General features: G+C 43.8%; 1 protein-coding gene across 1 annotated transcript; it reads right to left on the reverse strand.

The window, feature by feature from the left end:
* Positions 1 to 384: 384 nt before the first annotated feature.
* HACD4 (3-hydroxyacyl-CoA dehydratase 4) lies at positions 385 to 18,699 on the reverse strand. The gene is made up of 7 exons (XM_026097888.2): positions 18,574 to 18,699; positions 14,300 to 14,403; positions 13,183 to 13,310; positions 6,919 to 7,031; positions 3,819 to 3,925; positions 2,944 to 3,075; positions 385 to 2,215 (listed from the first exon to the last, which is right to left on the reverse strand). Exons 2-7 carry the CDS (start codon positions 14,394 to 14,396, stop codon positions 2,133 to 2,135), a joined length of 660 nt encoding a protein of 219 aa, XP_025953673.1. The 5' UTR covers positions 14,397 to 14,403; positions 18,574 to 18,699; the 3' UTR covers positions 385 to 2,132.
* Between the last annotated feature and the right edge of the window lie 3,186 nt (positions 18,700 to 21,885).

Here is a 21,885-nt window from a genome sequence, read left to right on the forward strand (position 1 = left end):
CAACATCAGATGACCTAAATGGCAACACAGGTTTGCTGAGATCTTAGATGATTTAAGTTTTGATCAAAGATTTAAGTTGCCAGAGGTGGAAGGATAAGATACCTTTCTCCCCACCCATCCTTGAGCTTTTCCAGAAACTAAGGTGAGGCTTTAGAGCTAAAGCTAGTGGCCTGCTGTAACAGGTCATGGAAGGCTGATTGCTTGAATCTCCCCAGTGCCAGCTCCAAGTTACCTCTGCACCAGAAGCTGGAGGGAAGTCTTCTGTAAGTAACTTCTTACCTTTCTATGGCAGTTTAGGTTTGGGATTCCTCCTCCTCGTAAGTTTTAAAGACTCCTCCTATTGTTCAAGCCTTTTAGCCAGCATTAAGAATCAGTGCAAAGGAAGAGCACCCCATCCTGAATCTTTATTGTTTTAAGTGTATATATTTAAAAAAAAAACCAGTCGTTGATATCAGATGTTGTGTTTCCTCATCCAGGGTATCTTAACTACACAGAATCTTACAACAAATTAGATTGAACTGCCGAAGGGGAAAAATGTCCGTCTTCCACCTTCCGTCTTTCCACCAGTTCACAATGGTTTGATCATGTACTTCTTTTGTTCTGGCTCTCTTCTGTGAAGCTGGCATCCTATTCAGCTTCTTTATGCTTTTCTTCATCCACACTGTCACCAGTAAATCATTTTGAATTACAAGTCCAAAGTGGAAGTACTTGTTTCTCTAAGAATATCCATATTCCTACCTGCCTCTGAGCTACTTTCAAAAAATCCAAGGTTGCCCCTATACTGTTGCATGCAGTGACCCTGTTTATGGTTCCTAAATACTTTGGTGGCCATAACAGTTTGCAGGCACAATGCCACCAGGTATGTTAAATAAAAGTAGTAATATGGGATCTTTCGTAACAACCTCACTGCTTCTTACAACAATCTGAACACCCTTTTAGCTTCCTGCTTGAGAAAGCTGTACAAGCAAAAGCTTCTTCATAAAGGAAAATGAACACAATCACATTAACAAGTATATTCCCTCTCCCCAGTCCACTTTTCAGTCAAGCTCAAATGAACAGCCTCAATTCCCCCTGCTTTAAATTCAAGTCCATATGCATATGATAAACAATGTAGATGAAACATGGGATGAGTTCCTGCATACCTCTAAGCAGTTCTTTGTGCAAACCATGTAGTCCATTTTCTTCTGGACAAAATCCACTGGGCTGCTGTCTCTGCTCTTGATTCTCTGTCTCAAAGAGGCTGCATTCTCGTTGCATTCCCCTTGCAGATAATAACCCAGGGGCAAGTCATGTGAATAAAGTGACCAGAAGTTTGCACGTAGCTTTCAATAGTCATTAACTCCATTTTAAAGACAATATATATCTTGGCCTGACTACATCATGCTGCTTCTGTTTACCTGTCTTCTGTTCAGCATGGAGAAAACTTGTGGGGAAGCAATTCTTATTGTCTGCTGCAGGCATGATTATAATTTTTATTTTGCCCCTTAAATATCCTACCTTGGATACGTAGTGGATGAGCACTTGTTCACTTGCTTTCATGTTTTAGTTGCATTTTTTTCTAGAATCTTGTTTGGAGAAGGGAACACTGGGCCAGAATGTTTTAGATCTGTTGTGAATGCATGGGGCTAATTTGCATTTGAACCTCACAAATTGTGAAGTTTCCAGCTTCTGCTTGTAAGAGATTCAAGTTTTAGCCCAGTTAATGTTTACATATCCAATTCACATACATGTTTGCCTAGCACAAAATAATCTTATAAATTAAATAGTATTGCCACTATAGAACAGCTGTTGCTGATGAAGCAAGAATTAAAACCAAAATAAAAATTGTTAGTGTAATTGAGGGTGGGGGCACTTTTTCAGATTTTTTGTTTTTCAGAGTTCTCTAATATAGGTTAGAAAAAATACATTTACTTTAAAAACTGACGTCAACACTTTCAAAGGTGATTAGTGATTCTGAGCTGCTCCATTTTGAGATGTCTTAAAGAGACTTCCATTTTCTGAAAATTCCACACAGCCAGATCAGGTGCATACAAACAAGAGCTGTGCCTTTAGAATCTTTGTCTAATGTATTTACATGTGATGGGCTGCAGCCCACTGAGAATATATTCCTTATTTCCAAACAAAATATCAACTTAGCTTCGCTTCTTTTTGATGTTGCTTGTCCCTAGGTGAGCTTTTCTTTCTGAGAAGAGGTTCTGGATGATGAAGTACATACCTGAATCAAAACACAAAATAATGTAAGCACAAGGCCATGAAGTCCAAAATGTCTTCAGTTCTTTTAGGAAGAACAGTGTGAGCCTTCCTCTGGCAACCCCAAACAGTTCCTTGCATGAACTTAAGAACAGAGCACCACATTACAAAAATTAGGTTCTTCTGTAAACCTTGCCCAAATGTTCAAATTTGTTTTAAAGCCAATGGCAGAATGAAGGCTTGGCAGTAGCGGTAGCTGCAATTCAAGTGTTTAAAAAGTATTTCGTTGTGAGCTAGAGGAAAGAAATGGTCTGTTTACACCCAGAACTTTTCTTTTTTATTTTTTCCTCCCTTCGACATGGTGGGAGGAGGGATAAGCTGTAGAAGTCTTTATTTAGATATATCTTCACATACCAGCTGGAAGGTCTAGCACAGAATGGGAATATGATCAAAAAGAAATTGATAAAGAAGACTTCCGTTTAATTAACAGCTGTAATGCCAAGATGATCATTGACATGCTTGTTGTATTTTGGTTTTGTATTTTTACCCCCCCACATCTGTCTCTTGCAAAACTAATTACTTGTTTTTGAAAGACAGGAATTCAAACAGGCTGGTGACAAATTTCCCCACAGTGCTTTGCAGGAGATGTTGCAGAGAAGGTTAAAGTTTGTGAACAGACTTTTATTATTAGCCTTCATAATTAGCCTTCATAGACATCTCAGGACCCTGCTTTCTGTGAGATGAGTCACTTACCTATGAACAGCACTAGCAAGTACACTTTCAGAACATAGGGAAAGTAGATGGAGAAGGCGAATGGAAAAGGCAGCTTGATGGAGTATGTGCCAAAGGATTCAAAATAGGGCAGTGATACACAGATTGCAAATGCTGTAAAATAACATGGTAAATCTTTAGTCAAAAGGAGGTGGACAATCATCAAAAAGTTTCATGTAATTGAGAGCCTAAGTTACCCATAAGGCATAGATAGCCCTGTTATGTGCCGCCTTTACTATTTCATTTGAATGCATACATATGTGCTGAAGCTGCTTTTTCCTTGAGTACAGTTTTATAGGTCAGAGGTGCTAATTGGTCTTGATACTAGAATTAGCAAATATTTACTATTCAGTACCAAGTTTAGGCACAGCTGTAGTTGCACTGCTGTCAATATGGTATCAGCAGGCACATTTCCTTGATGTAAGTATGGTGAGCTGTTCTAGTCTAAGTATGGCTTAAGCTAGTAGGGTCAGCTGCAGTACTGGAAAAGTCAGTTTTGAGATGTGCAGTTTGATATAGTTAGTATGGAATGGGGGATTTGTGTATCTTTCTTGGGGCCATTTTGTTAATTTAGTCAGAAAGATGGAAGTTTTGCCTGTGCTGTTTAAAAAAAAACCAAAAAAACAGCAACAACGGCAACAATCCAGAGCACCCATATAAGGCAAAAGTAGAGGAAAGAAGAAAGATAAGTGACATACAGGTAAATATGACAGTGCATAAGCATTTTTTTATAACTCTCTTGGCAACATAGGAGGAAATGTCTTAAAAATGCAAGCAAGGATTGAACTGATCAAATTACTAAAAAATTACTAAAAAGATTTAGAAAGTGAGTAGGTGGTCCCTTTCTACCTCCTTACCTTTAGCCAGCACTGAGAGGGGGTAGAGCAGGATGCACAGTGAGAAGTTGAGCCATGTCAGTGGTAGGTAGTATATTCCCATCCTTGCTAGCATGTTGTAAGTGTATCTGCAGCAAGAGGAAAGAGAAATGATCTCAGAGGAATTAAGCACATCTTCAAAATAAAGACATTACTGAGAAAATAGGATTTTACAAGAGACTGGAGCTGCCCAGCAGAGAAACTACTTCGGAGCAGTACTGCACCAATTTTGCTCAGAGTCTAATTCATGTCTAAATATAGATGGTTCGTTGTTTCGGAAGTGTTGTCTGTGGCGGTAGCCAAGAGCAGGCAGGCTTCAGCTAAAGGCGTTCTCATAAACCAGTGTGATTTCATATTGTTCTGTGAGAAAATAGATTTCAGTTAGGGATGTTGTGCTTGAAAGGGCCAGGTAAAGCAGAATCTGACTGTTACTTAGGATTAAGAAAATGGAGATTTATGCCTACTAGCTAAACCATTGCTGAAGGATGTTAAATACTGAGATATTCACAAGTAGCACTTGCTCATCTGTAAGGCAGCAACTTGGTTTGAAAAAACAGCTACGCTCCAATGTAGTTCAATGTTTTATTCTTATTGTGGTGAAAACTAAGTGCTGATGTTAATAATAGCTGCGGTGTTTAGGGAAAAAAAAAAAAAAACAATCAGGGTTTAGCAGTTTAGGAGAACACTTAAAAGACTGCTGGCCCAGTGAGAGAAATGGCTGCAAGTAATCCTTGGTCAGAAAACAGCTAAACCAAGCACCCTCCTGTTTTGCTTTTTCTCAGTTTTTGCTGGTGACAGAGCTCTAATGATGCACTTCAGCACAATGTGCTTTGCTTCATCATGCTATGAGGTGTTGCAAAATGTTTCAACTGTGTCAGAAGAGGGAAAATGGAAAACTGGTTAGGTGGATCACCCCAGGAGTCCCAAAACAGACCGGTTCCTCCTTGCATGCATGAAACTTCTGCTGGTTCGCAGTGGGCAGCGTTCCCCTGTGAGTTACCAAACTTTGCCAAGTCATTTGTGTTACTGTGGCTCGCTGGGAGCCCAGAGTGGGCAGAATTTTAGTCCCCGAAGATGAGCTAATCCTAGCTAGCTTGTGTGACCTAGAAGTGGTGCAGCTACTTTAGGAAAACTTGAGAAACTGGTTTGATCACATTTTTGGTCAACTGAAAGGTTTCTTGCCCTGTTTTCTTGCTGGAGATATCAAAATAAGGATTTTTAAACCATAGCCAGGATTGTTTCTGTTGGACGGAACCAGCATTAAACAAACTTTCTGTGTTTCCTCTTATTATTTTATTTGAGTAATTTTGCACCATTCCTGAACTGTAGAAGAAGAATTTGACAAATTAGAAATGTATTATATTCTCACAAGCTTGTGTTCCAGGCTTGCCTCAGGATTGTCTCCATTTTTTTATTGCTATTATTTTGAAAGCATAATCTCAATGCTGTACAGAAGGGAGACTCTTCTAGAGCCATCCACTCTCAGTAGATCTCCTTGGACTGCTTATGGTAATAAGCAAAAAAATCAAATATGGAAAACTTTGCAGAATTTGCTCTCAGTATATTGTTAGCTGTAATCCACAGGACATTTATGTCCCTGACAAATGAGATGGGAGAGTCTGCAATACTTCACAGCTAGTTTTTTCTAAGGGGTGGAATAGAGTCCTCTGCATGTTTAGAGATGGTTTCTCCTTTGAGATGCTGGGACACTGCACAGATGCTCTAAAATAAACCAAATAAGATTTCTAAAACAGTATAAATTGTGTCATACGTTATTGCTTGAACTGTTTGTTTGCTGCTCTAGACCACAGTATCCTGCCTATTAATCAGCCCCTATTATTGCAATGATGCTGGACTGTGTTGTTAAGCAATGATGGAAAATAATATGTATTGGCAGTGCTGTGTAGTTTATTTTTTGTTACAGTTTTGGCCTCTTTTACTCCAGCTGCACAGAACATTTTCATCTGAGAGTGAGGTCTACAAAATGAGCTTTACAAAATTCAAACAGAAACAAGGTAGAGGGATAATCCACATAATTAATATGAGTAATATATTAATACATGTAGTCCCAGGACTCTGAAGCTGACTTAAAATCTGATCACTTATACCAGTCATTTTGCTTTTTCAGATCTCTTTTTATAACATCGACTTTCTCTGGTGCCTAAACCCATATTCTCAGTCAGTCCCCAAAGCAATATATTTAGAATAATAGAAAGTGCATAATACATACAGAAATTTGCTCTCATACAGAGACTGGCAAGAGGCCTCTGTCTTTTTTAAATACTACTTAATCCCATATGTCTTTTTTCTTAGATGTACAAACCGAGATCCATAGAGGCTCAAGTAACATTTGAGAAATGACTGTCTGCAGACATCAATGTGAAAATCACTAAGGTGGGATTTTCACACTGATACCTTTGCCTGGTGCTCCAGGCCCAGAGCAGCCTGGGTAGCCTTCCATGATATGTAATTTTTATGATAAAAATTGTTAAATCTATTACCATCCCTTTTGCCTGATGTGAGTTTTCCCTGTGGTGCAATCTGTGCCATACTGAACCAGAGTCCTGGCTGTCTGCAGCAGGAGCTCTTGGCTGTTTGAAAAGCAGAGTGTAGTTAACACATAGTAACTTATCTGGCATGGTAAAAAGTCCTTCATCTGCCTCCTTATTATGCTGTGGTTCTTGGATCCAAATGAGATTAAAAAAAAAAAAAAAGAAAAAAAGAAAGTGTGCTCTTAAAGCAATAGGATTTTAAATCAGTTTGGGGAAATGCCTTTCCCTGGGAAATAGCTGTGATTTTCTTCTAAATTTGTGTTAGAAAGATCAAACCTTTTGAATTAGAAATGTTAATGCAGTGATTTACTTCTGTAATATACTAGCTGGGTTTCACTCAGCTGCTCAGATATGTCAGTTGTACAAATCAATAAGTGTAGTTTTATCAAGGGAGGCTTTTATTTACAATGGACAATATACTTTTCTACCAATTTCAAGATATTGAAATGAAGAGCCTGCATCACAGTGGGTGGGTTTTGCTTGCTAGAATGACCTGCTTTCCTCTCACAGTTTCCACTTTGACCTCTTACCTGACCACATCTAATAAATTCCAGAGGAAAAATAAAACACACACAATATATTTCCCTTGAACTTCTTCCTGACTATTGATGACGACAAATAATACAATTATTCTCTCAGCGATCTGAAAAGAAAAAAGAATTGTGAATTCAGATAGCATGTTGTATAGCTCTCATTTCTATGTCATTCTGGCAAAATAGGAGGCCACGAGTGAATCCAGTTTGTATTGCACAAGCTCCAGTGGATTTTTGACATCTTGATCGGCTTTTTTTTTAGACCCTGCAGTCCCCCAGATTAAGGAATTGGAAACTTGGTTGCAGCTACTATTGCAAGGGTGGTGGTTTGTTTGCTGAAGGGGATGGCTTGGGCCGTTAGTAGAGGGAAACTGTCCATGAGGTTGCTGCGGTGTCTGGAGCAGAGCCCTTCTGCCCTGCGCTCGGTGCTGGAGGCAGGTGGGTGAGCACCCACTGCCTTGCTCTGTGTGTGTCCTGGCCATGAGAAATGGATTTAAGCTTATTCTCCTTTATGTCAATCATTGCCATAATATTTACATCATAATAACATTTTTCTAGTAGTCAGACCTTAGCCTACCCACCAGATTTGCCTTTATGAATGGCAACATATGAGAAAGAATTAAACCGGCAGCATCTCCAGCTTAAAAAAATACTTTGGCAATATTAGAGCTCAAGAATTTAAAAATAAGTGTCTTTTCTCAGTTTTCTGGGACAAGCTTCATATCTGTACCTGTACCCTGTTCTCCACGGAACTTGAAAAATGAATGCATCTGCAGTGTTGAGCACTGCCTACAGCCTCCTGTGAAACCCTTCCAAATCTCTGCTGGCTCACCCTGATTTATGCTCTGTTTGAAACTGTTAAAGGGGAAAAAATGCATATGATCAGCTGGCGTGACTCTGTGCAACTTCATTGAGTTTTAAACCAATTGGCCCACAGAGCCAAATCTTCCATTAAGAACCTTAGGGGTGAGTGATTTTATGGGTAAGACGTCAAGCCAGTGTAAAGTCATGAAACGAAAATCAGATAGCAAGGTGATTTTTGTATGTGCATTCATTCCTCTTTACTGGTTTTCCCCTCCCCCTCACTCCTACCTTAAACCAAAAATGAAATTGGCCTCTCAGCAAGTTTGCGCAGTAGTTTTGCTACGTAATGTTTACCAGTTCTTGTGTGGAACAGTTTGGCTACAGACTTTTTTTCTTGCAAACCATATCCGTCAGATAAAGCAGACACAAAAATGTACAGCCGTCACTTTACTATGCAACAAAACTACGTGAGAGCAATTTTTCATACAGAAACAGAGGGTGTTGCTCCTCTAGGGATCTGGTTCCTCATCTTGAAAAGCACTGAGAGGCCACAACAGATAAAAACGTTTTGTCACCTCTCACCCTGCCCTGACTGTAGTTTTTTGCAGTAGATCCTGTCAGTCCCTAGCTCAGGAAGTGATTTCTAAGAAGGTAGGATGTCGAGAGGCTGGGAAATGGGGGTGGGACGTAACTCCTCTGTGCGGCTGCAGGGGAGCGCAGGGGAACTGCAACTGCTGCTGCTGGATCCGAAACCAGATGCAGCGGAGATGGGAGAAGCAAGGTGGAACAGCCATTGCACGAGGGAAATCAAAACAAAGAGGAGCGTGGGACCGGCCCTGGACAGGCTTGCGTGCTGGAACGCAAGGAGTCAGGGAGGAGAATAAACAGAACGGAGTCTGGGTTAAAATCATTTTGGTGAAGGATGGCCAGAGACTGTTCCCTGCGTGGTGGGGGCAGCTTGTTGTAGACCCTAACATCAGATCAGGATGTGGAGAGAAAGTCTTGTAATGGTGCTAATGTGATTCATGTTTCAGGGAATTGTCTCACCTGGAGACCAAAGGTTTGTAATAACTATGAAAAGGCCCATTTTCCAAATAGTTATTCGCTCCTTGAAAGCTGATGCTAGGAGGCAAAGTGCTAGAGAACAGTATGGATCAAGTGATCCGGACCTGCTAGCTTTTCAGTCAGAAGGATGAGGAGTAGATAGGTAGCTACTGTTGCCGGTTTTGGAAGGACAAGTGTTGACTAAGGACGTGGAATGGCTACCACACACCCTCGTGGTCTGCAAGCGGAGAGAGACTTTCAAGCTCCTTTTCTATGTGGGGAGCAGACACACAAGAGTCTGCAAACATGGCCTGGCTGGGACCGAGATTTCCAGCCACTGGGGAACTTGTGTTTGGGAGAAGGAGTGGTGTGGACAGTCAGCTTTATGAGTTGCAAATGATGGAAGTAATCAGACCAGGCAAAGCAGGTTAAGTCTAGTCTTTAAGTCTAAATGCTCACAAAGCAGGTCCTACCTAGGTCTGCTGCTCTTCACGGGTGGCAGCCTTGGGCAGCAAGTGGTGGGATGCATCAGAGCCTGCAAAATGGAGAACCGCCAGTGGCCTTGCTTTGAAGCAAAGCTGCAGCGCAGCAAGTGAGGCTGGTTGCTCTGCACTGAGAGGCAACCGCGGTGTCTTCCTGCATATGGATATTGCTATTGTGCCTCTTTCTTGTGTAAATTGGGAGGTTGCCTGCTGCCTCCCCTTGTTCCCTTTCAAAACACTGTGCTGTTTCATTTTATAGCACTCACACCTTTAGGTAGCCCATACAAATGAGAGGAAGAGGTGAGGGGAAGTCAGAGGATGGGAACCTTTGAAGCAAGAGACGAGGCAGGATGCTACCTGGAGAAAAGGAGACTAGTAAATGTCCCCTGCAACTGTGCCGCTATACACCCCCCATATACACAAAAATGTGGGCATGTATATAAATATATAAATACATGTGCGTGTATATATATATGTGTGTGTATATATAGAAAACATGTTACTACTAAACCACAGCTCATTTTTTTCTTAATTTGTAGCTTGCATGAATGAAAATATGGTGTTCTCTGCCACAAACCCTTGCTTAAAAAAAAAAAAAAAAGCAAAACCAGAAGTCTTATGTTTTCATGCTCATAAAAAGGAAGTGCTGGCTGACACCTCACAAAGCATAAATGCAATGGTTTCATTTTTCATTCCTTGTTGTCCTTTGTGTTAAAATCAAACTGGAATTTCCTTCCTCTCCCAGCTCTGGTTTCTTGCAGGATTCAGAAAGTGATGTATGTTGGCATAAACTTCCACAGTGCAACCAGGCCATTTGAACCAAGCAAGAGAAAAACACCAAATCAGATTAGATGAGGTTAGGGTAGGAGTAGGCAGCACATTCACTTCCATTTTTTTACTAAGCGTGGCTGCCAGTATCACTCTTGGTATCTGAAACCCAGACCTCCCCCTCAAACAGCTCTCAGATCAAGTAGATGTTTAAAAAAAAGAGAGAAGATTAGGGAAGTGCTAGTTAATAAGGGGGTTAAGGGGGCTATGTTAGGAGTCAGTGATTTTGGCAGGAAGCCATAGCATGTTGGTTTGGCCTGGTAAATCCAGCTGTGTTTGCAGATGGGGTGAAGAACTATGCTTTGTTCACAAAAACTGGAGGGGTGAAGTCTTTCCCTAGGTCTTCCCTTCCTGCTCACTGGCAAAGGTACCAGTGCCACCAGCCTTTACATCCTGACCAGGCAATTAAATCCCACTGTCTCTTGTTTTGAAGCTCTAGCTGTGCATGATGGGCTCTCCTTCTCCGGTGCCCACGTGGCCCCTCGTGCTGCAGAGCTGGAGCCTCCCCTTGGGCCCACCCAGAGCCCCCCTCAGCCTCCATTTCCCCAGAGCACCCATTGCATGGGAATCATCTCTCTTTAGCAGCATGGCCTGGCCCTGGCCTGCCCAGCCCTGCTTAAATATCCAGTGGCCTGAGACCCTCTGCCTTGACAAGGCCAGTCCTGATCCATTTTCTGAAGGAACACATCTGAGCTTGCTTTTCCGTTATCTGTAACATGTACCTCAAGTGCTCCTGTAAATGCCACTGCACCATGACAAGTGAGATTTTTGGTGGCAATCCTTCATCCAAACTCTGTATAAAACTTGTCTCTGCTATGATACCTATAAAATACTCAGCCATCACGAGGTAACATCCACATCCGTCCTTTTACGGTCAAGGTAACGCCACTGCTGCTCGCATGCTTCCCCGGTATTGCTGCACTCACCTCTTGTCTCACCCTAGAGATGGACTCTGAGACAAACCTAACTGCAGACATGCGTGCATGTACATGGACAGAGGGGCACTTCCAAGGATGTATTTTCAGTTTAGAGTCAGGTTCTGGGAAGCCACTACCAAATTATTGCAGTTTTACCATTGCCATGATCACCTCTGATAGACTAGTAGGCTGCAGCTGGGTGAACATCTCTGCTGTCCTTCACTAGAGCACTGTGGAAAACCTCCCTGCTCTGTCCAAGAGGCATGGAGCCAAGTGTGGAAATCACACTGGAGGATGGCTGGCATGCAGCTGTGTAACCTGCACACTCACTGTAAAAGCAGGCCAGCCCAAGAGAAAGCAGAACCTCCATCCAAACTGGCATATGTCGCCTGGAAAGCACGAGATTACTGCTAACATCAAGGTAAGAGTTTTGTTCACAGCAAGAGGAGACTGGGGATATGGCCAAGCAGGGATCCTGCACTAACTTTGCTGCGAGGTAAATACTGAGAGTCACTATGCCACATCCTTCCTTGACCACCTCCTCTGTGGCATCCTGGAGAGCACCACAGTGGTTGCAGCGCCCTGTCAGGGTCAGAGGTTTCTTGCTCAGGTCTCTCAGTCTCCCATCTAGTGTCTTTTATGGTGACACTGATTATTCTGCTGCAGAAACTCTGTACCAAAGGGGGAGAGGAGGTAAGAAAACAGGGATGTTCTGTGCTTTTTGCGCTTACCTCAGCTCTGCAGTTTACCCACAGTGAACGCTGCTCGGGAGTGGTGTTTGCACAGGCTGCCCTGATTTCTGCTCCTGTGGAGCTGGCAGGAAAGGAGGTACCAAGTTTGGGCTGGGGAGTGCATGGCCTCTGCCAGGATGGACCTTGCATTAATGACTGCCTTAGACTTAGCAGGCTGCTTGTCTCTCCAAGAGATGACATGAGATTTGATACAGGGTATGTATAGACTGGATACTCAGCCCCCCTTCCCCCCCCCCCGCCTAGATCAGTATAAGAGCCCGTAGATTCAGGCAGGGGAAAAAACAGTTAATTGCATTTTGACAGATCTGATGCCGTACTTGGTGAGCAGCACCAAGAACAGAGATATGTATTAGTCAATCAATTTCTGATGGAGAATTCAAAAGAGGAACATCTTCACCCTTTTAATATGTCATTTGAAAAAATGGGCTATCCAGAAAACTAAAAACACAACTAACTGCTTTTAGTCTTCTACATTCTGATTGCTGAGAGCAACACCAGTTTCGCCAGTATTCAAATACTAAGAATTGGAAGGGTTGAAGTTACATTCAGCTCAAGAATTTTATTTTTTCCAATGCATTAATAAAAATACCAAAACCAGAGTTTAACTCCAACAGGAAACAAGAGTGTGCTAGGGAAAATGTCAGAGAATCATCTTGGGTTTTGTTGTAGTATGCGATACCTAGACCAGTTTTCTGCCTACAACTGAAAGTATGCTCTGAAAACCCTTTAAAATGTCAGAAACTCTGGGTGTTGCCACAAGTGTGGGCAGAGACCCTTCCAGAAAGAATGAGAATTCTCTTTTCTTTTCCCTCCCAGTATTAATTCTTCTTCTGCCCCTTAATTCTTCTCTCTTACTCTTAAGCAATTCTTTTCTGTCCACACTCCATGCCCTCCAGCAAACCCTGTTTGCTATCTAGTGATTCAGGAGGCTTGAGATGCTGGCAGCTTTCTCATTGCCATCTCTTTGCCACCCCGTAAGAACGTGTCTCACACTAGTCTAAAAAAACCCATGCATATGTTGGCGAGGAAACAGCACGGAAAAGAACCGTCTATGACACTTAGGCTCTGAATACCTCGCCATCTGGCTGCAATGTGCGGGCTGAGGAGGGCCTGTCTCCAACTCCTGATGCTGCTGCTGCAGACAGGACGCCAGCTTCTCCAGAGGGCTCCCAGGCGAGCACTTGCTGGGCACTCCCGCACTTTGCTCGGGGCCAGCCAGGCTAGCTGGAAGCATCTAAAGCGCAGCTACTTCCCAACACAGCTCTGTTGCGTGGTGTTAACCTCTGCAGCTAGCAAACCTAAAGCTGGATCAAGCTCCTTGCTGAGGAAGGGAGGTGGTCCGTCCAGGCTAGGTTAGCAAGGGCTTGTCCCCAGGGGTGGCAGTGGTCAAAGTGTGTAAGTCATGAAAGGAAGAGCCTTGAGAAGGGGACTTACCTGCAAAAAACGAGGGAAGAGACGGCTTTTATCAATGCCAGCAAGGATATGTAGGATCTCCAGTACTGATAACAGCTGGCAAAGGCGCATCACAAGTCCTATGGAGTAAAATGTGTCTGCCAACGAATCTACAGCCAAAGGGAGGAGGAAAATTAGACCACAGTTATACAGAAAAATCAGGGCCAACTACTAATTTTTCTCTTGCCCCATGGCCACTGAAGATGACAGTAAATAAAGTCCATATGGTACCAATTCTTGGGGTTTCAGAAGAAAAGATTTGGGAGGGGAGGAGGGAAGAGGGAACTTTAACTGTAAAACTGTAATGGCTGAGCTTTTCCTTCCACATTCTGCCTTTGCCAGAAATATGGCAGCCTGCTGGCTGCTGTGTGGGGAGGTGTGCAGTCCACTGCCTTCTGCTCTGAGATGCGGAGAGAGGAAGCTGAGGAGAGACTGGCATTCCCTATATCTGATCCAGGGGCAAACCCTGTGCAGGGTGTTTTGGTTTATAAATATCCCTTTATACAGAGCAGTTGTTGCAGTTTCTACCTGTATCTCTATGCATGACACTTCACAAAACAAGCAGACTAGAAAGTAAATATCTCATGGGCTTACAGCTGCCCACCGCCTACAAATTACTTTAAATTTCCAATCACTAATTTTCTGGTTTTGTGCCTTGACTCCTTGGCAACTGAAAGAAAAATGTGCTGTAATGCTTTGGGGAGATAAAAGGTTGCGTGCAGTAGCCACAAAGATATTCCCTCTTACTGGCTTCAATGGGAGTTATGTATACAATAATGATTGGACCTAATCACATTTAGGTCTGCGTCTAAGTCAAATGTTACGGGCAGACTACCAAATATTGCAGCTCATTAGCCAAAAAAGAATTTGATTCTTGATGTGGTACAGCCAGAATATAGGTATCAGTAATTTGTTCATCCTTTTTAACATTCATCTGCACTGGAAGAAGTAGCATTTTGTCACTCTTATTGAAACTGCAGCCCCCTCTACCCACTGTTGAACATAAACCTGTTCAGGATCCTAAGTTTGTTTCTAATTTGATGTTTCTGTGTATCACTTCCTCTTAAAATATTTAAGTAAAATACAGAAGGAATCCTACCTTTGCCAAATGACATGAACCTGATGATCATATTGGTAAATATCCAGGAATGTCCACAGAACTGCATTAAGTCGTACACAAAGAGGTAGGTGTTCATGGTAAAGCTGTGGAGGTGAAAACGGTAAAGCAAACTGTGTTATTCATTACAACATTCAAACTCTTCATTTTTTACAAATTGCATCCTCTTTGAACAAGAGGAAACAGCTCAATGACCACTGTGTCTGTTGATAGTCGCAGAAGAGTACTCTTCTCAACACACTCTATGTATGTCTCAGCATATACATATTCAGACACTTGCTTCCCCCGTGGCCGGCGTTGGGGCGGCCCGGATGTGCACCCCCACATCTCTGGGGCAGTCCAGGGACCTACAGCACCTCCCAGGGACACCGGCCTCCAGCCTCTCCTGCTCCTGGGCCAAGGCGATCTTCTGGCCAGAAGACATGCCTCAGGCTCACATTTAAGGCAGTGTAAAGTACAACGCAAGTAAGTCACAGTGCTGCAAGCAGACAACACAAGTAAAAATATTTATAAAAAGGTAGGTGAGGAAATGGAAAGGAAAGCCACAGTTCAATCTACACTTAATGCAATATGAAAGGTATCTGTCTTCTCCCAGTTTAACCACCTTGCTCTGCTGGTTTTCTTGATGTTCATTAAATTAGGGTCTTTGTCTTTCAGCACACCTTATGTTTCAAGTTGCATTTAATAAATGCGAATCTTCTCCTGTAGGGGCAGAGTAACTTTTATAGCTATTCTAATCTAATTTTTATAGTCATTCCAAATTTTTGCAGAACTCCATAGGTTCTGGACATATTTACTTTCCCTCTTTCAGAAAGGTATTTTCTTCTGACTTATTCCAGAGAGAGGTTTGCCTCTTATCCAGATGCAATAAAGAGTGTCTACCTTCTTTGGAAATGCCTTTGTCAGCTTTGGACTAGAATTAATCTCCTGGATGAATATATTTATAGTTATAATTAACTAGTTAATTTCATGTCACAATGAGTAGTAAATCCCCTTTCCCATGCCCTTTAATCCAGTGTGCACATGTTGTGTGATGCGTCTCTGCTGCCAAACTGTATATATCATTTGTATCTGCATATTAACAAATAGTGAATGCCTTTGTTTAGAAATATCTAAATATGATTAATGAACACACTTCTTTCCCAGCATTGGACAAAACCCATAAACAACTGTTAAAGAATAGTGAATTGAAACTGTCTAGAAATGGCTGCTTAGCACAACTTATATAAAACTTGCTTAGCACGAGTGGCTAGATTTGCTGAAGCCTTAGGCCAAGCGTGGGAAAAGTAACGAATCTTTACTTAGTTTAATAAAAAATAGTGCCTCAGAGCTCGTTCAGGCTGGGAAAAAAAGGGAGCCACACGCAGTCTGCGCACCTGTGTCACCGACTCCGAGAGGGAAGACGCCAAAACAATGGGGAAAAATAAGACCTTGGGAGGCAACCGCCAGACCCAACAAAAACAGAAGTACAACCGTCATCAGAGACTGCAAAAAAACAAAAATAAGGAGGAAAAACAGCTTGCCTCAGAATGACGATGAGACCCAATGAGGAGCAGGAGACCCCAGACCAATAAATTACTATTGGTCTAACTATTGCGTGAGGGGTGGGAAATGGAAGTCGAAAAGACTAATTACCCAAAATTTGTTTATGTTGGGGTCCCTCTTCGGAGGCACCCAGCTCGAGCTGTAATTACGGCACGCGCGTGATTAAAATTATCTGATTTGTTTTGATTTGACTCTGAACTTTTCTGCGGGAACCTAGGGTCGAGCCCTGTTATGGAGGCCGACAGGCCTGACTTCCATAACACAACAATAACATGCACAACTGGCAAACTGATCTAGATCCACTGATCTTCTAAATTTTTATTCTAAGTCTATGATAGGGACATCATAGCATATGTTTTTCTTTCTATTACGCAGGATGGCTGCTCTTCACATCATTACTTCTACAAGCACAGAAAGATTTGATGGCATAATTTATGTCCTAAAAGATATCGGTGGCCTTGGATACTACAAAAATAAGACACACGAGGACCCCAGCAAGGGAATGTATTGAATACACTTGTGTGATACAGCTTAATTGGACTCAAGGCTAGCAGGATCTATAAAAATTGTCCAAGAATTCTATCAGCTTTCATACTGAACGATACTTTGTTCTTTCTCTTCCTAAGAAAAACAGAAGATACGTTAGAAACCGGCAAAAAATCAAGATCATTGTTCTGATTTCAGACACAGCCTTATTACTGGAGCTCTGTAATGTACAGAGTGCTTATAAGCACAGCTGTAAAACTCTCGAGGCGTTGCACCAGTGCCTCCACCAGTCCCCTCAGCCTAACACTGCCATGTGTGCTTTGCACTGGATGCAGGATCTCTCCTGTTCTGAAGTGCAGTTTGCAACATCTGTCTCTCATCTTCAGAAATAGTCTTTCAAAGATTTGGGCTTATTTTCTGAACCCTTCCTCCATCAGCTGGCTAGAAAATTGTTTTCTTAACAATTCTTAAACTGTGTAATCTTGGCTAAACAGAGAGTAACTAAGAGGACTTTTGTAAACACAGCTTCATGCTAGTGTTTAGGCAATAAGGGTGCCATTTTATGTTAAAATTCATGATCAGACCTCGTGAACAGCAAGCCTCCCTCACTTGACGATGCTCTCACTGTATGAAGGACTGGCCCTGACCTCAAAATTGCATTTCATCCTGCTGTGTTAATCCCAGCACAGAGGGTAACCCAACCAGTGAGATCTTTAACGGAAATGGAGAAATCTGGGGAGAATGAACCAGAATTTAAATATAATCAAAGGAAACTGAAATGTAATTGTCCTCTAAGGCCTTTCTTCTCCACCAGGAGCTGAGGCTGGTCTCGTCAGGGAAGCGAGAAGCAGGCTGAGGTCAATCTGTTGCACCGTCCTGACAGTTTTGTATCCCAACACCAAACTTCAGCCATGTGTTTCTATTTAAAAGGTCACTGGCAAAAGGGATTGGCTTTAATTAGACTTTCCGCATTTCATGGTTCACAGCAGGCTCCAGTCCATATTTATCTTCCACCATTTGCTTCTGCAGCACCCCAGCGGGCAAGTACCAACTAGGAGACCAAACAGATGCCTGCAGAGAGATGTCTGAGTACTGCCTCTGCCTGGATGCACTGGCTGGCCATATGAACGTCGCTTGTCCTCTCCAGCGTCCTGGTTCCCCAAAAGGGATTTGCTGGCGCCTTTGATCCTTGTAGTACTCCTTATGCTTTAGTGCTCCTAAGTGGTTTTTAATATCTCTCAAATTGAAGGTATGGTGGGGACACTACACACTCTGGTACACTGCCCATATGGATGCTGGAGGAAAGACATGGACACGGGTCTCGCAGTACTCAGATCCAGAAGGCTGGATGAGCTGTCCATTGTTTTAGTTGTCATTTCCACCTTACTTATTATCACTGATTTCACAGAGAACACACTGAAATGTTAGCTCTCAAGCTTGCTTAGTGGAAATACTTCACTTTATCTGCTCTCTCTGGGCTGGAAACCTAGAAAACTGGGTGAGACGTCAGATCACTCAGACTTCGTATATACAGCAGCATGTTCCCAAGCATCCTCTGTTCCCTCTCTTCACTGGCGGAGATTTCAACAGTGATACAGCTTTAGTTTGGAAAGCCTGATGTGTTCTCACAAGCAGAATGATTACAGAAAAATACATATATGTACTTTTTGTGGCCTTCGGCGTGAGGATGGTGAAGACGCCTGCGCAGCGCTCTCCTCCGAGGCGAGCGCGGGGACGCCTGCATCCGGTGCCCGCGGCGCGGCCCCGGCCGAGCGAAGAGCAGGGGTGGGCGCGGGGTCCGGCCCGGCCAGGGCGGCTGCGGGGCAGCTGGGTCCCGCTCCGGGGGGCTCCCGCGGCCGCTGTCGCGGAGCAGCCGCCGCGGCCGCCTTGCTGTGGGCGCGCAGTGGCCGCGGCGAGAGAGGCATGAGGAAGCAATCCCTCGCTGAAACCAGAGGGCAATGTTCCCTTTTTTTCTTTTTCTGTAGGAAAGGTCGGCTAGAAAAACCCCTCCGCTGACACGATTTCCTTTTAAGTCACGCTGGTTTGAACTTCTGCCCCTTCCCCCCCAGCCCCTGTTACAAGTGCTACAGCTCAGCAAAGAGAGCGCTACAGAGAAGCAGCGTAAAAGATACGTTTTCCTCCTATGAGCACTTCCCACCCTGCTTTGTTTCCCTTTTCTTTCTGCATTTGAACAGTCCAGGTCACCTTTGCTCAAGAGAGATTACCTGTTTCGGGGGCCAGGTCACTGCTGCTGCTCCTGATCTTTCTCTTTCTCTCCTTTTGCAGCTGCAGCAGCTGTTTGTTAGATCACCCCTCCTCTTTCCTCTTCCCCCACCCCACGACGTCACCGTGTATAGCACTAAGCAGGAACAACACTGCACTTCCCGAGAAAAGAGTCTCTAACCCAAATTATCTCCACCCTTTTTGCCCTGCTCCTAGCCCAGCCAAACAGGACATAACATAACCTAGGTCCGTTTCTTGCTGCTGCACCTGCAGCTAGTCTGCAAATCCCACCAATTCAGCCTCTCCGCCCAGAGCAATATTTCGAAGGATCTCCAGAGAGAAGAAATGCAAAATTAAAAACCTGCTTTTTTCTTCTGTTTAAACTGTCAGAGCTACATCAGTGCTAATAACACATTATTAAATACTAAGACTGGGAGCATAGTGTAGAAGGGGCACTTCAGATTAGTTTGCACAGATAAGAACTGGAAAATTCGAATTCAAAAAATTTCCTCTAGAAATTTCTGTTTATTTTGTGAAATACGGGCACTTGGGGCAGAAGAAAGGTATGTTTCCATCATAGCTTTCTTCTGCGCTTATATGTTTTGGGTACCTCAGCATAAGTCAGATGAAGAGTAAGGTCGTTGGCAATGATGATAGGTGTACAAACACCTTTCTGCCAAGAGATTTATTTTCCCACTGGCACTCCCGTGGAAAGTGTGTTCTGTCTTACAGTGAGGTTTAAAATTCAGCATTATGACTGAAGGAGTCACCAAGGACATAATGACCATCTGGCAGGATGTCACACATTAAAGTACAAAAAAGCTAGGGAGTAAAATGTGCCTCCATGGGTCTCACAGCTGCTGTGAGTTGGCATGGGGCCCCTGGCAGGAGCTCACAGCAGCGTGCTCGAGGGGCAAGAAATGCCTCCCAGGCGCATGCATGGGTTCCCGTCACCGGGGCAGGAGGTAGCCAGCGCAGAGGACGCAGCACTCCCAGCACCAGCATTTCCAAGTCTTTGCTGCGGCTGCTCCTGCGGGCTGGGTGCCCAACGCTCCCTGGGATCAACCTCCCAGTGTTTGCTCAGCAAGCAACGATGTTCTCCAAAACGAACGGCCTCTGTGCACCCCAAGCCTGCTCTGCTGTGAGAAACAAAGCACTGCAGGTGGGAACAATCAGCAAATTTCCTTCCAGCGTGCACTCCTGGCCTGAACTAAAATGCTAGCAGGAATACATCTACCTCAGTGGCAACATATAGCAGCAATGGAAACAAGGCACGGGGCTCATAACTCCATCGTAACATGGAAATTTCCATTCCTCTTGAGGAGATGTAGAATATAATTCAGCCAGTGGGTTGTGGTGGGCTTGGTTAACCATACACTAGCTGTTCAGATCTGGTTTTCACAGAACTGTTGAGGTTGGAAGGGACCTCTGGAGATCACCTAGTCCAACACCCCTCCTCAAGCAGGGTCACCTGCGGCACATTGCCAAAGACCATGTCCAAACAGCTCTTGAATACATCCAAGAAAGGAGACTCCAGAGCCTCTCTTGGAAACCTGTACCAGGGCTCTGTCACCCTCACAGGGAAAAGGTTTTTCCACATGTTCAGACGGACCTTCCTGTGTTTCCGTTTGTGTCTGTTGCCTCTCGTCCTGTTGCTGGGCACCATGGAAAAGAGTCTGGATCTGGAGTCTTCTCTTTTCCAGGCTGAACAGGCTCTTTCAGCCTTTCCTCGTATGAGAGATGCATCAGGCCCTTCACCCTCTTAGCAGCCCTCCGCTGGACTCACTCCGGTAGCTCCAAGTCTCCCTGGTGCTGGAGAGCCCAGCACTGGACCCAGCGCTCCGTGTGTGGCCTCACCAGGGCTGAGTAGAGGGGAAGGATCACCTCTCTCAACCTGCTGGCAATGCTCTGCCTGATGCAGCCCAGGATATGAGATATTTTTCATGAGAAAGTTGTTCTGTAAAATACCTTTTTCTTTTTTTTTTTTTCTGTGCATAACTTGCAGTTGAAAATGCATATAAGGTCTCTTTAGCCATGCAGTTTTGTTATGGTGTTTTTTGTAGTGTGATGACCTAAGGCTATGAGAAAGGAGGATTTATAGCAAGAAGTAACCGCTTTCACTAGACCTGCTCCTGCAGCTGGGAGAAACGGGACTGCTTCTAGACACACAGGTAGCTCTCCAGGGTTTGAAGAGATTTTCTGCTTAAACATTTAAAAATTTTGTAAGTGACAAAGACATTCACGTGAAAACAAATATTACACACAACTATTGAAAAACATGTTAGCTGGATATGAGAAGACTAAAGTCCTGGAATAAATCTGTAATTTTTGGAAGAGAAACTTTCTTCTTCACTCTAGCTGCTTGTCTTGCAGACAGACTCCCGTCTAGAACCAGTATCAAAAAAAGGCATGTCCTCTCTTGAAAGAAGCTCCATGACTGCTCAGCAAGTGTTACTCCTGAGTCTCCCAGATTTCTCAAAATCTAAACAGATTGCAACCGAATTTCGTTTTCCTGTGTCACGGAGTGGGAAAGCGTGTGCTCTGCCGGAGAGCCGTGCCTGCGCTGGGAGCCGCTGTGGGCAGGGGCTGTCTCTGAAAGGTAACAGCAGCCCTGAAATATTTCACGTGACATGAGAGGAATCTCACTCTCTTCAGACAGGAAACGCATTCCCCAGGAAGAGGTGAGTGGAGCGATAACGGGAGTGCTGGGTAACCACGCATAAAATACCTGCTCCTCTGATGCGTTGTTCTTGTTTCCAAATCTTTGTTCTAAAAGCAATATGCAGACTCGTTTTAAGAAAATAACCCACGTCCCTTAGATTTTATTTTAATGACATTCATAGCCATCGCCTTCATGGCTCCTCTGCTCTGTAATTAAAGCTTTTAGCCACCTGAATTCGAGCCTGTGTTTTGGCCAGTGGATCGCACTGGTTTAAGCACTGATTAGTAAAAGCTCTTGAACCCAAGCGTGACTTGAAGCACGTGCTCTGGCGGTGCTGGCTGCAGTTACAGCAAGTGTGTCAGTCTTTTTGGCCGGCGGGCAGCAGCTGCACCGTCCTGGGTAGTGCTCCCTGCACCGAGCGGGTGGTCGGCCCCTCGGTGCTCATGACCGGTTGTACACCTCCACGGGAATACCCTGGTCTTGGGAATTCATGGCTTTGAAGCGTTGTTCTCCCGGACCCCAAGCCCCCTCTATATCCCATATATCCCGACATCGCAGGTAGGGGTAGTCGATAGAAAACATCAGATTAGTCTTTCAGCATAGGACCAAAATGCAACGCAGTGTGTTTCTGTGACATGCTTTAATTCTGGCT

The sequence above is a fragment of the Dromaius novaehollandiae genome, chromosome Z (assembly GCF_036370855.1).
Source record: "Dromaius novaehollandiae isolate bDroNov1 chromosome Z, bDroNov1.hap1, whole genome shotgun sequence".
Lineage (NCBI taxonomy): Eukaryota > Metazoa > Chordata > Aves > Casuariiformes > Dromaiidae > Dromaius > Dromaius novaehollandiae.